Source organism: Ricinus communis, chromosome 6 (assembly GCF_019578655.1).
Source record: "Ricinus communis isolate WT05 ecotype wild-type chromosome 6, ASM1957865v1, whole genome shotgun sequence".
Taxonomy (NCBI): Eukaryota; Viridiplantae; Streptophyta; class Magnoliopsida; order Malpighiales; family Euphorbiaceae; genus Ricinus; species Ricinus communis.
Window position 1 is genome coordinate 28,369,131 of NC_063261.1, and position 15,415 is coordinate 28,384,545.

Genomic DNA, 15,415 nt, shown 5'->3' on the forward strand with positions numbered 1-15,415 from the left:
AGTCCATCATCTACGTCGCTCTCATCAACTGGTAAGTATTCAGGATCCTCTTCTGATTCTACTTACTACTGCAATTGCTCACTATGTTCAACACTGACATCAAACACAGTGTTCAATTCATCATACTCAATCTCATCCTCAGTTTCATATACTTATGGATTTTCACTAATACAACTAACACCACCATCTTTTTCATGAATAGATTAACTTATGCCACCAGGCAATGCCACTTGTCCTTTCTCTCCTTCGACATAGACTTGTAATACACCATTGGCATCATCTATATACTTAATCATATCCATTAAATCTTTATCATCCACCATTTCCTTTAACCCATCATTCAAACTCAATCCTGGAATCTTATAAGAAATCTTTGCCCCATAATACCCTAGCTTTTCTGCTTCATCAAGTATGTCCAAAAATCCTATCCTATCTAGGTCTAATCCATGTTTAGGCATAATATCTCCATCTACATAAACCACATTCCCACAAACAAATACAAAACACCCACCATAGTTTATATACACAGAAAACCTGTCAGACATTCTATTGAAAGAGCGCATGAATGTTAATATTTCAACAAGACAAACATAATCATTACATGAATAAGACCTTACAGACCATGACAAACTCAAATAAATTAATACCAAAATCACAGTACCCTAGAATGACAAACTCAAATAAATTTTGAGTTTGTCGAAAGTGAATTAATAAAAAAATGATTGATGCCCTACCCCACACATATCGCACTCATATCGTTAATGTAAAAGCTTCTTAGAAAAGCCATTAACAATATAATAACTTACTTGTCCTTTTTCAGTGGCTGGTACTTCAAGGGACCATAATGTCTGTTCTTCTTTAGTGTATTTGCTGCTTCAAGGGACCACAATGTGTTTGATTCTTCAAAGCACTACAATGTCTTCGCTTCTTCAAACAAATGGATTCGGTAACAAATGATTTCCTCTTTCAATTTCACTCTCTTTTACTTTCACTCTCTTCAGTAACAAATAACAGCTAATTCAATTTTGGGGATTTAGAGTTTTCTTACACCATATACGCTATTGTTTTGTTATTTTTTTGTTTCTGATTACGATGTCAAAAATGCACCGTTTCTACATGTTTAATTTACCAGAGCTCTAGTAGCCACGTGGAATAAACTTCACTGGAAATCTCATTTATGTATCAATTTGAAAAAATTGATAAGGTCGCGCATGACATTGTTATAATTAAAAACACATGATTAAATTGAAAAAAATGTCAAAGGTCGAGTACTATCTTGCAACTTTCATTTTTTATTTTGCTTTTATTTCCATAAGCATTAATAGTTTTAATTTTTCTTTTCCTTTCTTTCAATTTTTACCCATAGAAAAACAAGAATTCAAATATCAATTAAATCAAATGCATAGAAATTTGTAATGCATTTATTAAATATAAAATAGATAGTGAAATTCGACTCTCCATATATAGAGAGCTAAATTAACTCTTAACTTTATATTTAAAGAACAAAGAGTTCATTAGAATGTCATTTTATGATATGATTCTTTAAAATAAAGAATTTGACATATATAAAGAGTGCATTAGAGATAATTTTAAAGTGTCATTTTATACTCTGACTCTTTAAAATAAAGAGTTTAACATATGTAAAAAATGTATTGGATATACTCTAACTATTGGATAAGTAGTTAGATTACAAGAAAAAGAAACATAAACTAGAATAATTATTTAATATATTAATTAATCAAATACAATCACTGTATTATGCGTAAATTAATGGGTAAAGTTTAAAAAACTACTTTGTAGTTTGACGCTTTTTCACTTGGGAAATAAAGATATTTTTTATATAAAAGAGTACCACGTGTTTTATTTTCTTAGTATTTTTTAGATACATATTTATGTTTTTATTATTTTTTACATAGATTTGCATGTATTTTTAATATGAACTATTACTAAATTATGATTTTAAAAGCAATGTAACATCTAACAATGCATTAAAGAATTCATAAATATATTAAAATTTTATTTCAAAATATTATTTCTTAAAATTAATTAAAATTAAATATTATATATATATATATTTAAATAATTTTTTATAAAAATATCTAATTTGATGATAAATTAATTAAAATACTTATTTTATCAAATATTTATATTTCTATTAATATTTACAACCTAAAAATAATGAGAAAAATATTAAATATATCTAAAAATACAGAAAGAATAAAATACATGTTACTCGTTTGATACGAAAAATACCTCTATTCCTCAAGTGTAAAAACGTAAAATTACAGAGATATTTTTTAAATTTTATCCTGAATTAATTATTAGCTTATTGCATGAGTCGAGATATATCCCAAACTTAAGTAAGAATCTTTCCTCTTAGAATTGAAATGGGCCACAAATAAATTGTGGCATTATAAAGATGAAGAGATTATTAGATAGCTTCAATCTATAATATTATTCATAGACTAAATTAATTATATAGTAACACATTATATTTTTCATTAAGTGTTTTAATTGCATTGGCTAGTTTATAATCATAAGTGATTAATAGTAATAAATAAATCAATTGATGTAATTATTATATCTAATAAAAAATATCATATATTACTGTAGAATTGATTTAATCTATTGCACAGACGAGGAAGTAGACACCTGTTTTTAATGCTCTAAAAATAAAACGTCTTTCACAGCATAAAAAGTCTTCGTAACTCCCAGCTTCCCTCTTTCTCTTCTTCATACAAAAAAAAAGAAAAAAAAAACTTTCACATTCCTCTCTGATAGTCCTTCTCCTTGTCTTCTCCAAATAGCAAACAAAAATGCCACGAAACTTTCATCAAGCACTGGATAACTTGAAAATGTAAACAAGAATATTAGTTTTTTAAAGTGATTTTATATCTTGAACTTTTGAAGATAGTGGATAATTAGCCTGTACATGTTTTTGTTTTAGTTTTTTTTTTTCTGTTCTGCTTTTACTTGGACTCGAATTCTGATTTGTATCAGAATAATTCAGGTTTTGCGTTCGTTTCTGATGGCTACAACACGTCTCCGTAATAGCTAGTTCAACAACCTTGAACCTCATTTGTGTGATTTCTCATCATAATAAGGACTTACCATTATTGAAAATGAACTTGAATCTCAAATTCTTTCTTCTTTTATTTTTAAACCTCAGACAGTTGATTTTTGTATCTTTAAAGTGTTTGCTATATGTTCTTTTAAATATATATCTGTAGCTGTTTGTTTTATAGGCCTGCCTTGATGGAGAATGCCAAGTTTGAATGCTACTCCATTAAGAACTTGCCTGTGGATTCCTTTCTGAATAGATTTGACGATTCTGAATATCTCCGTCGGTCAGGTGATATCTCTATCTCGTCACTTATGTTGAGCGTGTTTGTTAATTGCTATGCTAATGATCTGTTATTGATAGCAGATTCAAAAACTTACAGCATGTTGAGTGATGAAACTGTATACTATTTTATTGTGAGGAAAGTGATGGTTTTACGCTCATGTTTAAGTGAGAATGTGGATTCTAGCTTGAAAATCACTCTCATGGTAATCAAGTGCTCATTTCTGGATCTATCTTTTTGCAGAACTTCCAGGCTTACTTTTTGTTTTTGTTCTTTTTTTTTCCTCCTTTCTCTTGACAGTATGCAGCAGGGAAGTGTGTTTCCGTGGAACAATGCTCAGGTTTGCTTAGCAATATGCGCGAGAATATCAAATTCTCTTTAACAAGTTTACCTGATTTCTACAACTACTTTTCTCATACTTATATTCCAGGTATTATGTAATTTCCATTTTAGTCAATTTGCTCCAGGTTGTTAAGTTCCTTGGATGTTAATTGATGCTGTGATTTAGGAAGAAGCGGGGGAATGCAGGAGAGGAGTGTTTTCCCTTGCATTAACCATGACGACACAGATCTTTCCCTGGGATGTTTGAAGGAAGAGTTGGGACGTACTGATGAGCAAGTATATGAGCTGCTCACTCACTGCGCCTTCAGAGAAGTGAGAATAAATCTTTTGACATTTAAAGTTTCCCTTTTGAATTAATGGAAATATTTTATTTATTTAATCTTCTTTTATGCAGGCTGTGTTGCCACATAAGACTGCAAAACAACAAAGAATCTCATTTCGCTACGATGTAGCTAGAAATAGAGGTGGAAATGATGGAGAAGTTGGAGGCTCTCGTGGAAATGGGCCTGGTGATGGTGCAGGTGCTGGTGGTGATGGTGATGGTGCAGGTGGTGGGGGTGGTGGTGGGGGTGGGGATGGCGGCGGCGTTGCCAATTTCTTAAACATTCCGATATTCTCAAGGACCCCTGGGAACCCGTTGCAACTATTGAGCCACTTTCTGTTGCTTCCAGAAATGAATCGGAATCAGGTCCTCACCGCCCTCCACCATGTGTGGTGTAACTTTGCAAATGAACAGCCACGCCAGAATATCACTCGGGAGAGTGTGTGGCCAGGTCACAGGGTTATCTTCCAAGGTCTGCTGAATGTGTACGAGCCTAACCCTGTTGAAGAGGATTATGTAGAATTGGATTTTGAAGGCGATTGGGCGTCCTTTCAATACAGGATTGAGCAGATTATCGTTGAACCATTGGCAGCTTGATATATCTGAAAAATGATTGGAGATATCTTGTCAGTGCTGTCCTTTCTTCTCTTCCTCCGAACTTCGTGTTAGTCAGGAATTATTTCAGAATTTCTAGTCAGAAAGTAGTGATTAATAATGCTAAAGAGTCAGTTGTCTTCATCTTCTATATTGTTTTAGGAATTGAATTCTTTTGTTTGGCAGAAAAATAGATATACAGAAACTTATTACACGTATAGATTACCATTGAGCTTGATAATGAATATTGGACTATTTTGTATATCGTAAATCTTTAATACTTTTTACAGGATTATTGGACTCTATTTTGTGTATCATGAATCTTAAGTAAGTCTTAATCGTCGGCCTTAACAAAAATATGCATGAGAACATCAGTTAGAGAAACAGTTAAATCTTCTTTTCAGTTAAAATTGATAACACTCAAGCATCAGATATTTAAAATTAGTTAAACAATAAATAATAGATGATAAATTATTGTTAATTCATTTTTCTTTGTGTTTCAGCTTTAAAACAGATGTGTTAGATATATTTTTAACAATAAAATATATTATTTATTAATAGGAGTAATTACTATATATCTTATGTATTTTTTATATTACACTATTTACTTTTTAAATATTTAAACATTATATTTTTCATTCTTTTATTTTATAATTTTATACTAAAAATCATTTTCATATGAATTTTTGTTAAACAATCATTAATTAAGTTTAGTTTTATATTATTTACTCTCTGATTTTTAGCCTTCTATATTTTATTTATTGCACTACAATATTATATATTTTGAAAGTCAATATAATTAAAGAACTAAATTAATAAAAAATATTATTTGATTATCAAACTTCTTATAAAGATTACAATTCTAGTATAATAATTTAATAATTAAAATAATATCTATTTTATTTTATTAATTTAATATTAACTTATATAAATTTTTAATATTTTGATAAATATAAACACTTTAAAAATATCTAATTTTACTAGATTTTATTATGCTAAAATTTTGAGTAATTAAAGAATACGTTTAATTATTTTTATATAAATACTAAATTTTTTTTTTCAGAAATTAGACAATAGGTTCTAGTATAATGAATAAACTATAAAGAATAAATTATATATTATACTAAAAATTAGAGACAAATAATATAAAACCAAATATAGCTTACGATTATTTAGTAAAATTTCTGATAGGAGGAATTTTTAGATATAATTACATAATAAAAGAATGAAAAAATTTTAATTTTTAAATATTAGAAGATAACTAATATAATATCAAAAGATATCAAGACAAATAATATTACCCCTTATTAATACTATTTTGCATAATCTTTAGTAAGTAATGTATTTTAAAAGTATATTAGCATTTATTCATAATTGAATAAAATAGTTATTTTTATTACCTTCCACAGCTTAGATATCTAAAAGGGCAGAGATAATGTGTCTAACGTTTTAAAGAATATTGCTTTTTTTTTTTTTTTTTGGTGTTGATTATAACAGTGAACAAGATGAAGTTACAATATTGTGAAATTGTTCGTGCTTTCTGCAGGCAATAGCAGATCAAACAAAGGCGGGATTTGGAAGCAGATTTTTCTCTTCTCTGGCGTTGTTCATCTTTAAGACCAGTGTGAATAGATCCACAGCGTCATTGGCTTCATTTATGTTATGGTATTGCTGCTTGGTTTGGCTGGAAATGAAATTCGGTGGAAGGGGAAGAACATAAAGGAGACAACTTTTGTTTTTGTTTTTGTTTTTTAAAAATTCTAATAGAAAACTAAGATATCTATTTTTAAAAATATCTTATTTTATATAAATAGATAATATACATATTATTTATAATGAATTTAACTAAAAGCTTACAAACATACTTTCTCTAATTTATTTAATTTTTTAATAAGTTTAAAAATAAAATTAAATCCGTACTGAAAAGATGAGCAGAATAAGAATCAAACGCCAACAATTCAAATCGATTTATACCCCAATTAGTATTAAAGTCTTTTTTTTCCGTAACTAAATCTTTTGTTCTTTTAAGTTTCTCCCAACAGAACCAAAAGGACCAAACATAATTGGTTTTAGGTCCTCTTGAAATCCAAGTGGTTCACTACCAAAACTTTGTGATTGTAGATGAGGGAGCAGACGCGAGTTTTTTATATTCCCATTTAGAGGTGCAGACGAGCCCAGCTAAACCTTTCAATATTCAGGCTCGGTTTGGAAAAATTTAATTGAGCTCGAGCTTGGTTCAAGCTTAATAATTTCTTATATTTTAGAGCTCAAGCTCGACTTATTTTAATTTTGATATGTTTGAGTTCTGTTTGAGCTTGACTCGTAATTAGCTCGATAATATATATAAATGAATTGAACTCGAGCTCGGTATTTATATAAACAAGCTAAGCTAGAGCTCTGCTCGTCAAGTTCGTTAAGCAAGCTTGGTTTTACCAAATATGTAACTGTAAATTTTACAATCATAAATAAATTATACACAAAAATATACATATAAATTCAAAAACTAAAATAATTAAATCAAGTTCTTGATAAAAAAAAGAAAGAATTCAACAAACTCCATAGAATTCTATCTCAAACTCATTCCAAATCTATTAATAATTCGGTCAGTACTATGGATGCAAATGAGTCGAGCCTAGATTTATAAACTTCATATTAAACATATTACAACAATGTTTAATGTTAATTTATAATAGTTCTTACTCTAGTACCTTTACTTAATCAATTAGACTATAATACCTTTTATGTTAATTGATAAAGTTGTTAGTCCATTTACAAACTTCAAATTAAGCACATTACAAAAATGTTTACTCATGCTTCATTAATTTATTAATATATAAACTATAATTTTTAAATATTTTTAAGCATTTGCATAATATATATTTGTTTATTTAATGCTACGACTGTGTACTTTTATAGTAATATCTTTAAGCATTTCTAAAAATACGTAGTTTTATAGTAAAGCAATATAGTTTATGTTGATTTAAGTTAATTATATTATACATAAAAAATCTTATAGATAGTTTTTATTTTATTTATTTATGTATTTATTTATATTTCCTTTTCAATTAGAATATATTATTTATTTAATAATTTATTGAGCTAATGTATGAGCTAGCTCGTGAGCTCCTTAAACGAGCCAGTTCAGAAACTCTTTAACGAGCCAGCTCGTGAGCTCATTAACGAGCTAGCTCACGAGCTCCTTCAACGAGCTAGCTCACGAGCTCAGATGAGTCGAGCACTACTAAGCTCGAGTTTGGCTCGTTTAATAAATGAGCTCGAAAATAAAGCTTGAGCTCGACTCATTTATATTTATGAATGAACTCGATCGAGCTTTTACCGAGTCAAGTTTCGAATAGTTCGCGAGCGACTCAGCTTATTTAACCCTTACTCCCATCTATGCTCTTTAAATAAAATAAATTCTTATATAGACTTGATATATACACCATAACTAATAGGAGAGTAATATGTATGTATGAGTGTTATATACTTTAGTACTAAATGATTGACATATACTTTATTTAAAATTAATAAATATGTGTTAATCATCTATCGGTTTGATATATCTATGAAAATATACACCAAATCCATGCAAGAACTTTCTTTTAAAAAATACTTTTTCTATTTTTCATAAAAAAAAGAAAAAATAGTCAATTTACCCCATGAACTTAATATTAAAGAATTAAATAGACCCAATTTATATTATTTTAGCAAATAGCTCTTTGAATTTATGTCTAAGGGTCAAATATATCCAATTTTATATTTTTCACTAAATACCTCTTGAACTTGTGTTCAAGGGTCAAGTACACCCAATTTAATTTTTAAAAAAAGTAAAATAACATTAGATTTGTAGATTTTAATTGAATTATAATAATTAAAAATAATATTTTATTTTATTAATTATTAAAAAATTTAAATTAAATGTATTTGATCTTCGGACATAAATTTATGAAACTATTTGATGAAAAAGTTTAGATTGGGTGTATTTGGCCCTTAGACTTAAATTCAGGGTGCTATTTACTAAAAAAATTTAAATTAGATGCATATAAATTCAGGGAGAAATTGAGTTTTGTCTAAAAACAAAATCTTTCTTATCTCTCCCTCTCTCATAGTTCTTCTTCTTCCCTTCTCCAAATAGCAAACAAAAATGCCGCGAAATTTCCATCATACTCTGGATGACTTGAAAATGTAAAAAAAAGCGTGTCTTTTCTAACTTAAATTTTTGAAACTATTCAATAACTAGCTTGAATCTGAAATCTCTTCTAAAATCCCTAGCCTGCACATGTTTTTGTTTCATTTTTTTTTCTGTTCTACTTTTAGCTGGATTCAGATTCTTATTTGAATCAGAATAATTCAGGTTTTGCGTTCGTTTGTGATGCCTACAACACTTTCTCTGTAATAGCTAGTTCAACAAGCTTGAACCGCATTTTGCGTCTATGCCGTTTTCGTTGATTTCAGATATTGCGTTTATGAAGATAATTGCTGTGTCTTTGATAATAAGCTTGCAGTTTGCGTGATTCTGCATCATAATAACGACTTTCCATTTTTGAAAATGAACTTGAATCTCATTCTTTTAAAAGCTTTTTTGAAAACCTCAGTTGATTTTTGTATCTTTGAAGTGTTTGCTATATGTTTCTTTCACACACACACACACACACACACACATATATATATATATATATATATATATATCTGAAGCTGTTTATTTTATAGGCCTGCCTTGATGGAGAATGCCAAGTTTGAATACTGCAGCATTAACAACTTGCCTGTGGATTCCTCTCTGACTAAAATTGACGATTCTGAATTTCTCCGTCGATCAGAAGGTAGCTCTATCTCGTCACTTTTGTTGAGCATGTTTGTTAATTGTTATGCTAATTATTTGTTATTAATAGCAGATTCAAAATTATACAGCATGTTGAGTGATGAAACTGTATACTATTTTATTGCGAGGAAAGTGACGGTTTTACGCTCATGTTTGAGTAAGAATGTGGATTGTGGCTTGAAAATCGCTCTCATGGTAATCAAGTGCTCTTTTCTGGATCTATCTTGTTTACAGAACTTCCAGGCTTATTTTTTGTTTTTGTTCTTTCTCCTTTTCTCCTTTCTCTTGCAGTATGCAGCAGGGAAGTGTGTTTCTGTGGAACAATGCTCAGGTTTGCTTAGCAATATGCACGAGAATTTCAAGTTCTCTGTAACAAGTTTACCTGATCTCTGTAATCTCTATTTACGTCGATTTGTTCCAAGTTGTTAAGTTCGTTGGATGTTAATTGATTTAATATTATACATTTATATATGGTTTAGGAAGAAGCAGAGGAATGCAGGAAAGAAGGAATGTTTTCCATTGCATTAATCACGACGATACAGATCTTGCTCTGGATTGTTTGAAGGAATTATATGCTGTAGCCGTGAGATTAAATGAACAACAGAGGGAAGAGTTGGGACTTACTAATGAGCGAGTATATGAGCTGCTCGCTCACTGCGCCTTCAGAGAAGTGAGAGAATAAATCTTTTTGAGATTTAGATTTTCCCTTTTGACTTAAGATATCATTTTCATTCATCCTTCTATTATGCAGGCTGTGTTGCCACACAGGACTGCTAACCGAAGCATTTCATATCGCCACGGTGTAGCTTGTGATAGAGGTGGAAATGATGGAGGAGTTGGAGGTTCTAGTGGAAATGGGTCTGGTAGTGGTGCAGGTGCTGGTGCTGATGGTGCAGGTGCTGGGGGTGCTGGTGGTGGTGGGGGTGGTGGCGGAGGCGGAGGCGGAGGTGGAGGTGGAGGTGGAGGTGCCAATTTCGTAGACATTTCAATTCCAACATTCTTAAGGACCCCTGGAAACCCGTTGCAACTATTGGGCCACTTTCTGTTGTTTCCAGAAATGAATCGGAATCAGGTCCTCACCGCCCTCCACCATGTGTGGTGTGACTACGCAAATGAGCAGCCACGCCAGAATATCACTCTGGAGACTGTGTGGCCAGGTCACATGGTTATCTTTCGAGGTCTGCTGAATGTGTACGAGCTTGACCCTGTTGAAGAGGATTATGAAGAATTGGAATTTGAAGGTGATTGGGCGTCCTTCCAATATAGGATTGAGCAGGTTATCGTTGAACCATTGGGAGCTCGATACATCTGAAAAGTGACAAAAGATATCTTCTCAGTGCATTTTTCTTTTTCTTCCTCTGAACTTCGTTTTAGTTAGAAATTGTTTCAGAAACTCTAGTCAGAAAGTTTCATCTTTCAATATTGTTTTAGGAATTGGATTCATATGTTTGACAGAAATAAAGAAACTATACACATACAGATTACCATTGAATATTGGACTATTTTGTATATATCGTGAATCTTTAATACTTTTACATGAACATTGGACTCTGTTTTGTAGATCATTAGTTTTGAGTACGTCATTGGACTCTACGTTCTATATCATGAATATTAACTATTTTTAATCGTCGGCCTTAATTAAAAGTTAACAGAAATATGCATGACAAAATCAATTAGAAAAAACAGTTAGCCTTATAAAAAAGAAGTTACTAAATATATGGCCCCTGCCTTATCATAATAACAAAATATTGCATGCTTGCGTGATATTTATAATGAAATTTTTATATTATAACAAATAAGAAAATGACATATAATTTATTTTTTTTAAATATTCTAATATTATATAAAAATAATTATATAATATCAATTGATTCATAAAATATTTTTAATTGTATATATTAATTACTTCAGCAATAGGAGGATCATAAAAAAAATATAAAAAAACCTGAAAACGACATGCACGATTTAATGTTGGTAATATTATAACTATATTAATCCTAATGGGTAGAATTTCATTATTTAATAAAATAATAATAATTCATTATCCATTAATTAAATCAGTAAGTGAAAATATTGTTTCATTCTGATCTATTCTAAAAAATAAGTTGATATATTAAAAAAAATTAAGAAGAATATTTAAAAATATTTAATTTATTATTATTTTTTAAAAATTATAAATAAATTTTAAATTTTAAATTTTTATTAAATTTTATCAATAATCTATATTAATAATAATCGCACAATGCACTAATAGATAACTAATTTATATTTTTAATAATAAATTTTATTTTTATTAGTTTAATTTTCTCTCATCATTTTCTTTAAATAACGACATATTTTTCAGTTGATTTTGCCAATTTTTTCTTTTTCTTTTTTCTTACTTTTTTCTTTTTAGACTTTTAACGATATCTGTTTTTAGTTGCCAAATTTTCTTTACCGCTCTTCAACTTTTGTCTCCAAATCTTTTCCATTCTTTTCTCTCTTTCTATATTTCTTTCCGTGCTTTCTATTTTAACTTTTTAATTTTTTAATTCTTTTTTTTCACCTTTTATTTTTTTCTTTCTTTTTCTCTTTCCTTTGATTTTTTTCTTCATCATTATCTTTCCTAATATTTACATAAATAGTGTTTCGATTTTTATATTTTTTTATCATTTTGGTGTTGAATAATTTTTCATAAATGTTTGAACTTTAAAAATATAATTATTAAATACCAGATTGTACAAAATTTTTTATTTTTATAATTAAAGAATTATGATGATCTTGAGTTTTCTAAATTTAATATTTTCACATTTAAAATTGATAATACTAATTGTTTACTTGTACGTTGTATAATTATTATTATTATATAATTATAAAACTAAATTTATAAATAAATTTAATAGGCTATTCATCGTATTTAAAAATAATAGCAAAACTAGCTATTTTAATTATTTTCTTGAGAATTTTAATATTTTAACATTCTATTATGTATTAATATAAAAATTATTCTAAAAATATTTATTAATTAATTATAATATTATATAAATTAATATTATCAATTTAATTGATATTAATATTTTTAGAATGAAAAAATAATTAAAATTTAATTTATTAGTAAATATAATAGTTAATATTATCTAATTAGAAAACTAATTTATTAGTTAATATAATATTAAAATATTTTAAAGATAATTATTATATAATTATAAAACCAATTTATTATTAATATGCTATTTCTTAATATTAAAATCAGTATTTAATTAGAAATTTAACTTATTAATCAATAAATTAATAAAAAATCATAAAATTACACATAAGCTTGAATCTCATATATCAAAACTAAATACATGTCAAAATAAAAATAAGTACATATGTCAAAATACAAATCCTATATGTCAAAAAATGGACACATATAAAAAAAATTTAGATTTTAAAAATTAATATATATATATATATATATATATAAATTCTATCTTATTTAAAATTAATTATTTAATTAATAATTATTTTCATTAAAAGTAAATTTAACTATAAATTTTCTAATTTATTTTAGGAAGCTTAACTAAAGAATTCTGAATTTGAAAATAAAAATTTGGCTACAATATAATTATTCCCATGAAAGCCCGTTTACATTATATTGATTGAAATCTATAAAATTTATAGAATTTATTTACAAAATTTAAAGATTATGTACTTTGAATGAAATGAAAGTTAATTTAGAATTCTACTTATTTAAACTTATGTAAAATTGGTAAAATTAGTTATAGGTAAATTAAATTCTACCAAAATAAATAGAATTTTAAAATGAATTTCACATTAATTTGTTAATATATTTTATAATATTAAAATATCTCATTCAACTTTATTATTTATTCAGTTTTATTTTATCTTTTCTTTTATGTATTTTTTCAAATGAAATGAATTATTTAATAGATTTTAACTAAATATAGTATAAAAAAGAAAGAGCTATTATTAGCTAGATTAACTGTATATATAGCAATTAACACGTAAGTAAATAAATGTAAATATATTTTATATTTTTTAAATTATTTAATATTAATAAATATATATTATTTTCAATTTAATATAAAAAATATATATGCCAAAAGTTTTTCTAAACTAGGAAATTCTTAGCCTACACAAGAAGTGATGTGTATATCATTAACTTCAAAACGGGGTCCAAAACAATTTCCTTTTAGGTTTAGATTATTTTAGAAATAAAGTCGACCCTAACCACGTGCTCGGATTTAATTTAACCACTTGTTAAATCTATGGATATTTTAGTTCAAATTTTACATATTTATCTTAAATTAGTTTTTTTTTTATTTATAAAAATGAGAATGAGAGTACACACTCCTTAAAAGGAGAGTATATATAATAAGAAAATAAAAATATTAATTTTTATATTAAATTAATTATATAAATTTAAAAATATAAATTAATATTTAAAAACACACAAAAAAAAAAATTGCTATTTTTTACTCATCTTTTGATCCCTTAATTGACATGTTTCTGGTCTCTCTGATAAATTTCTTTTGTCCTTTTATGATGTACTATGAGATTTTAGGGTTTCTTCGTGTGTATTTGATAAGCCTACTAGCTTTGGATAGTATACAGCTTATATGATATGTTTTTTTCAAATTAAATATTTAATTAAAATCTTTATTATAAGAAAACAATACAAAGTACCAAAATTTGCCCAAATTTGTCTAAGAGTTTGACTTCACTGTTGTGTGTTGTATTTATTCTAAAATTGGTAAACCGTATAATTTAATCAGGTGGCAAGTACCCTATCCACTGAAACTGATCTACGAGTGGGGTCCACATTTACTTATTGAAATTTATAACTATTAAACTCTAAAAAGATTAACTAAAACTGAAAATGGAAGCTCAACTTCATAAATATAAAAGAAATCTATAATAATGCAAATACAAAGCAGCAATTGAACTAAAAGAATGTGATAAAATCTAACTCAACTGATTGAAAATTAAAAGTATAAATTAAAAAATTATTACAGGTTTATATATCTGATACCTAAAACAAATGTCTAGTAATATAAATTTAAATTCTACTCAAACTCATCATAAGTATGAAAAAGCCCAAACCTTCTTAAACTCAATTAATATATTTTCTAAAGAGCAATTTCTTGGTGGTTATTAAAAGTTTCACTAGTTACATTATTTATTTGATTACCAAAACCCTTATTTTATTTCATATCTGATAATTGGTTAAAGGATAGTCAGCTATTTAGAGTAATCTTCTAGTTGTATTAAGCTATAAAGTTCTTACAAAATATTAGTATGGCACCCAATTATGGTGTTCGTTACTTGCTTCAATGGTTAAGTCATTAAAGATATCTTCAAAATTTAGAAAATTGAGTTAATTTCGGTATGCCAGCATAATTAGATAAGACATAAATTTACATAAAATTATAAAATGATAAATTCTAAAATTTTCTACTGCGGAGATTCTAGAATTTTAAAAGTTAACAAACCAATAAAATTAGTTACATTTAACCCGAAAATGAAGGAATCGGGCTGCTAAAGGAAAAGAACTGCAGAAAAACTAACAACACTTGAAAAACAGTTAAATTGAGACTGTCAGTGTCGAGAGTGAATTAAAATCATAAATCCAAAAACGAATACAATTACTTCAGTAAAGCATTTGCTTAATTAAAATAAAATACTAAGTCGTGCAAAAATACGTGTGATGCTATGTTTCTATAAAATAAAATAAATTTTACATACTACGGGATGGAGTACCTTAGTAGAACCCTAACCCCCAACACTAACAGTCTCGGTTTTCTTATTCCAACGAAACTGGCGCTGAGAGAGCAAAGCTCGACCAGGGTTCTTAAATCCAGTGTGGTCACTTAAATTTTCAATAAAGCCGGCGCCGAGAGAGCAACGCTCGACCAAGGACCTTTACTCCGGCAAACACACTCTACTCAGCCCAGAGAGTTAAACTCGACTAGGGCAAGTCCTAAATCATTCTTCCACTATCTGACTCAGATC

At 27.8% G+C, this 15,415-nt stretch overlaps 2 protein-coding genes across 3 annotated transcripts; both read left to right on the forward strand.

The window, feature by feature from the left end:
* The first annotated feature begins 2,274 nt into the window (after positions 1 to 2,274).
* LOC125370453 lies at positions 2,275 to 4,824 on the forward strand. Of its 2 annotated transcripts, XM_048375975.1 has the most exons (6): positions 2,275 to 2,857; positions 3,246 to 3,352; positions 3,428 to 3,549; positions 3,645 to 3,774; positions 3,853 to 3,998; positions 4,081 to 4,824. In XM_048375975.1, exons 1-6 carry the CDS (start codon positions 2,817 to 2,819, stop codon positions 4,603 to 4,605), a joined length of 1,071 nt encoding a protein of 356 aa, XP_048231932.1. In that variant the 5' UTR covers positions 2,275 to 2,816; the 3' UTR covers positions 4,606 to 4,824. The 2 variants fall into 2 exon arrangements, with proteins under 2 accessions (XP_048231932.1, XP_048231931.1); XM_048375974.1 differs by having other exon boundaries at positions 3,246 to 3,549.
* Positions 4,825 to 9,499: 4,675 nt separating this feature from the next.
* Positions 9,500 to 10,748, forward strand: LOC125370337. Its single transcript, XM_048375370.1, has 4 exons — positions 9,500 to 9,616; positions 9,713 to 9,752; positions 9,901 to 10,091; positions 10,173 to 10,748. The coding sequence occupies exons 1-4, from the start codon at positions 9,512 to 9,514 to the stop codon at positions 10,731 to 10,733; spliced, it is 897 nt and encodes a 298-aa protein (XP_048231327.1). The 5' UTR covers positions 9,500 to 9,511; the 3' UTR covers positions 10,734 to 10,748.
* Positions 10,749 to 15,415: the final 4,667 nt, after the last annotated feature.

Coding starts and splice junctions, on each gene's coding strand:
- LOC125370337 (XM_048375370.1), top strand. CDS start 9,512: ATGTTGAGTGATGAAACTGTATACTATTTTATTGCGAGGAAAGTGACG. Junction 9,617..9,712: donor GCTTGAAAATCGCTCTCATG/GTAATCAAGTGC, acceptor TTTCTCTTGCAG/TATGCAGCAGGGAAGTGTGT. Junction 9,753..9,900: donor TTCTGTGGAACAATGCTCAG/GTTTGCTTAGCA, acceptor TATATGGTTTAG/GAAGAAGCAGAGGAATGCAG.
- LOC125370453 (XM_048375974.1), top strand. CDS start 2,817: ATGCCACGAAACTTTCATCAAGCACTGGATAACTTGAAAAT. Junction 2,858..3,245: donor GCACTGGATAACTTGAAAAT/GTAAACAAGAAT, acceptor TTTGTTTTATAG/GCCTGCCTTGATGGAGAATG. Junction 3,775..3,852: donor TTCTCATACTTATATTCCAG/GTATTATGTAAT, acceptor GCTGTGATTTAG/GAAGAAGCGGGGGAATGCAG.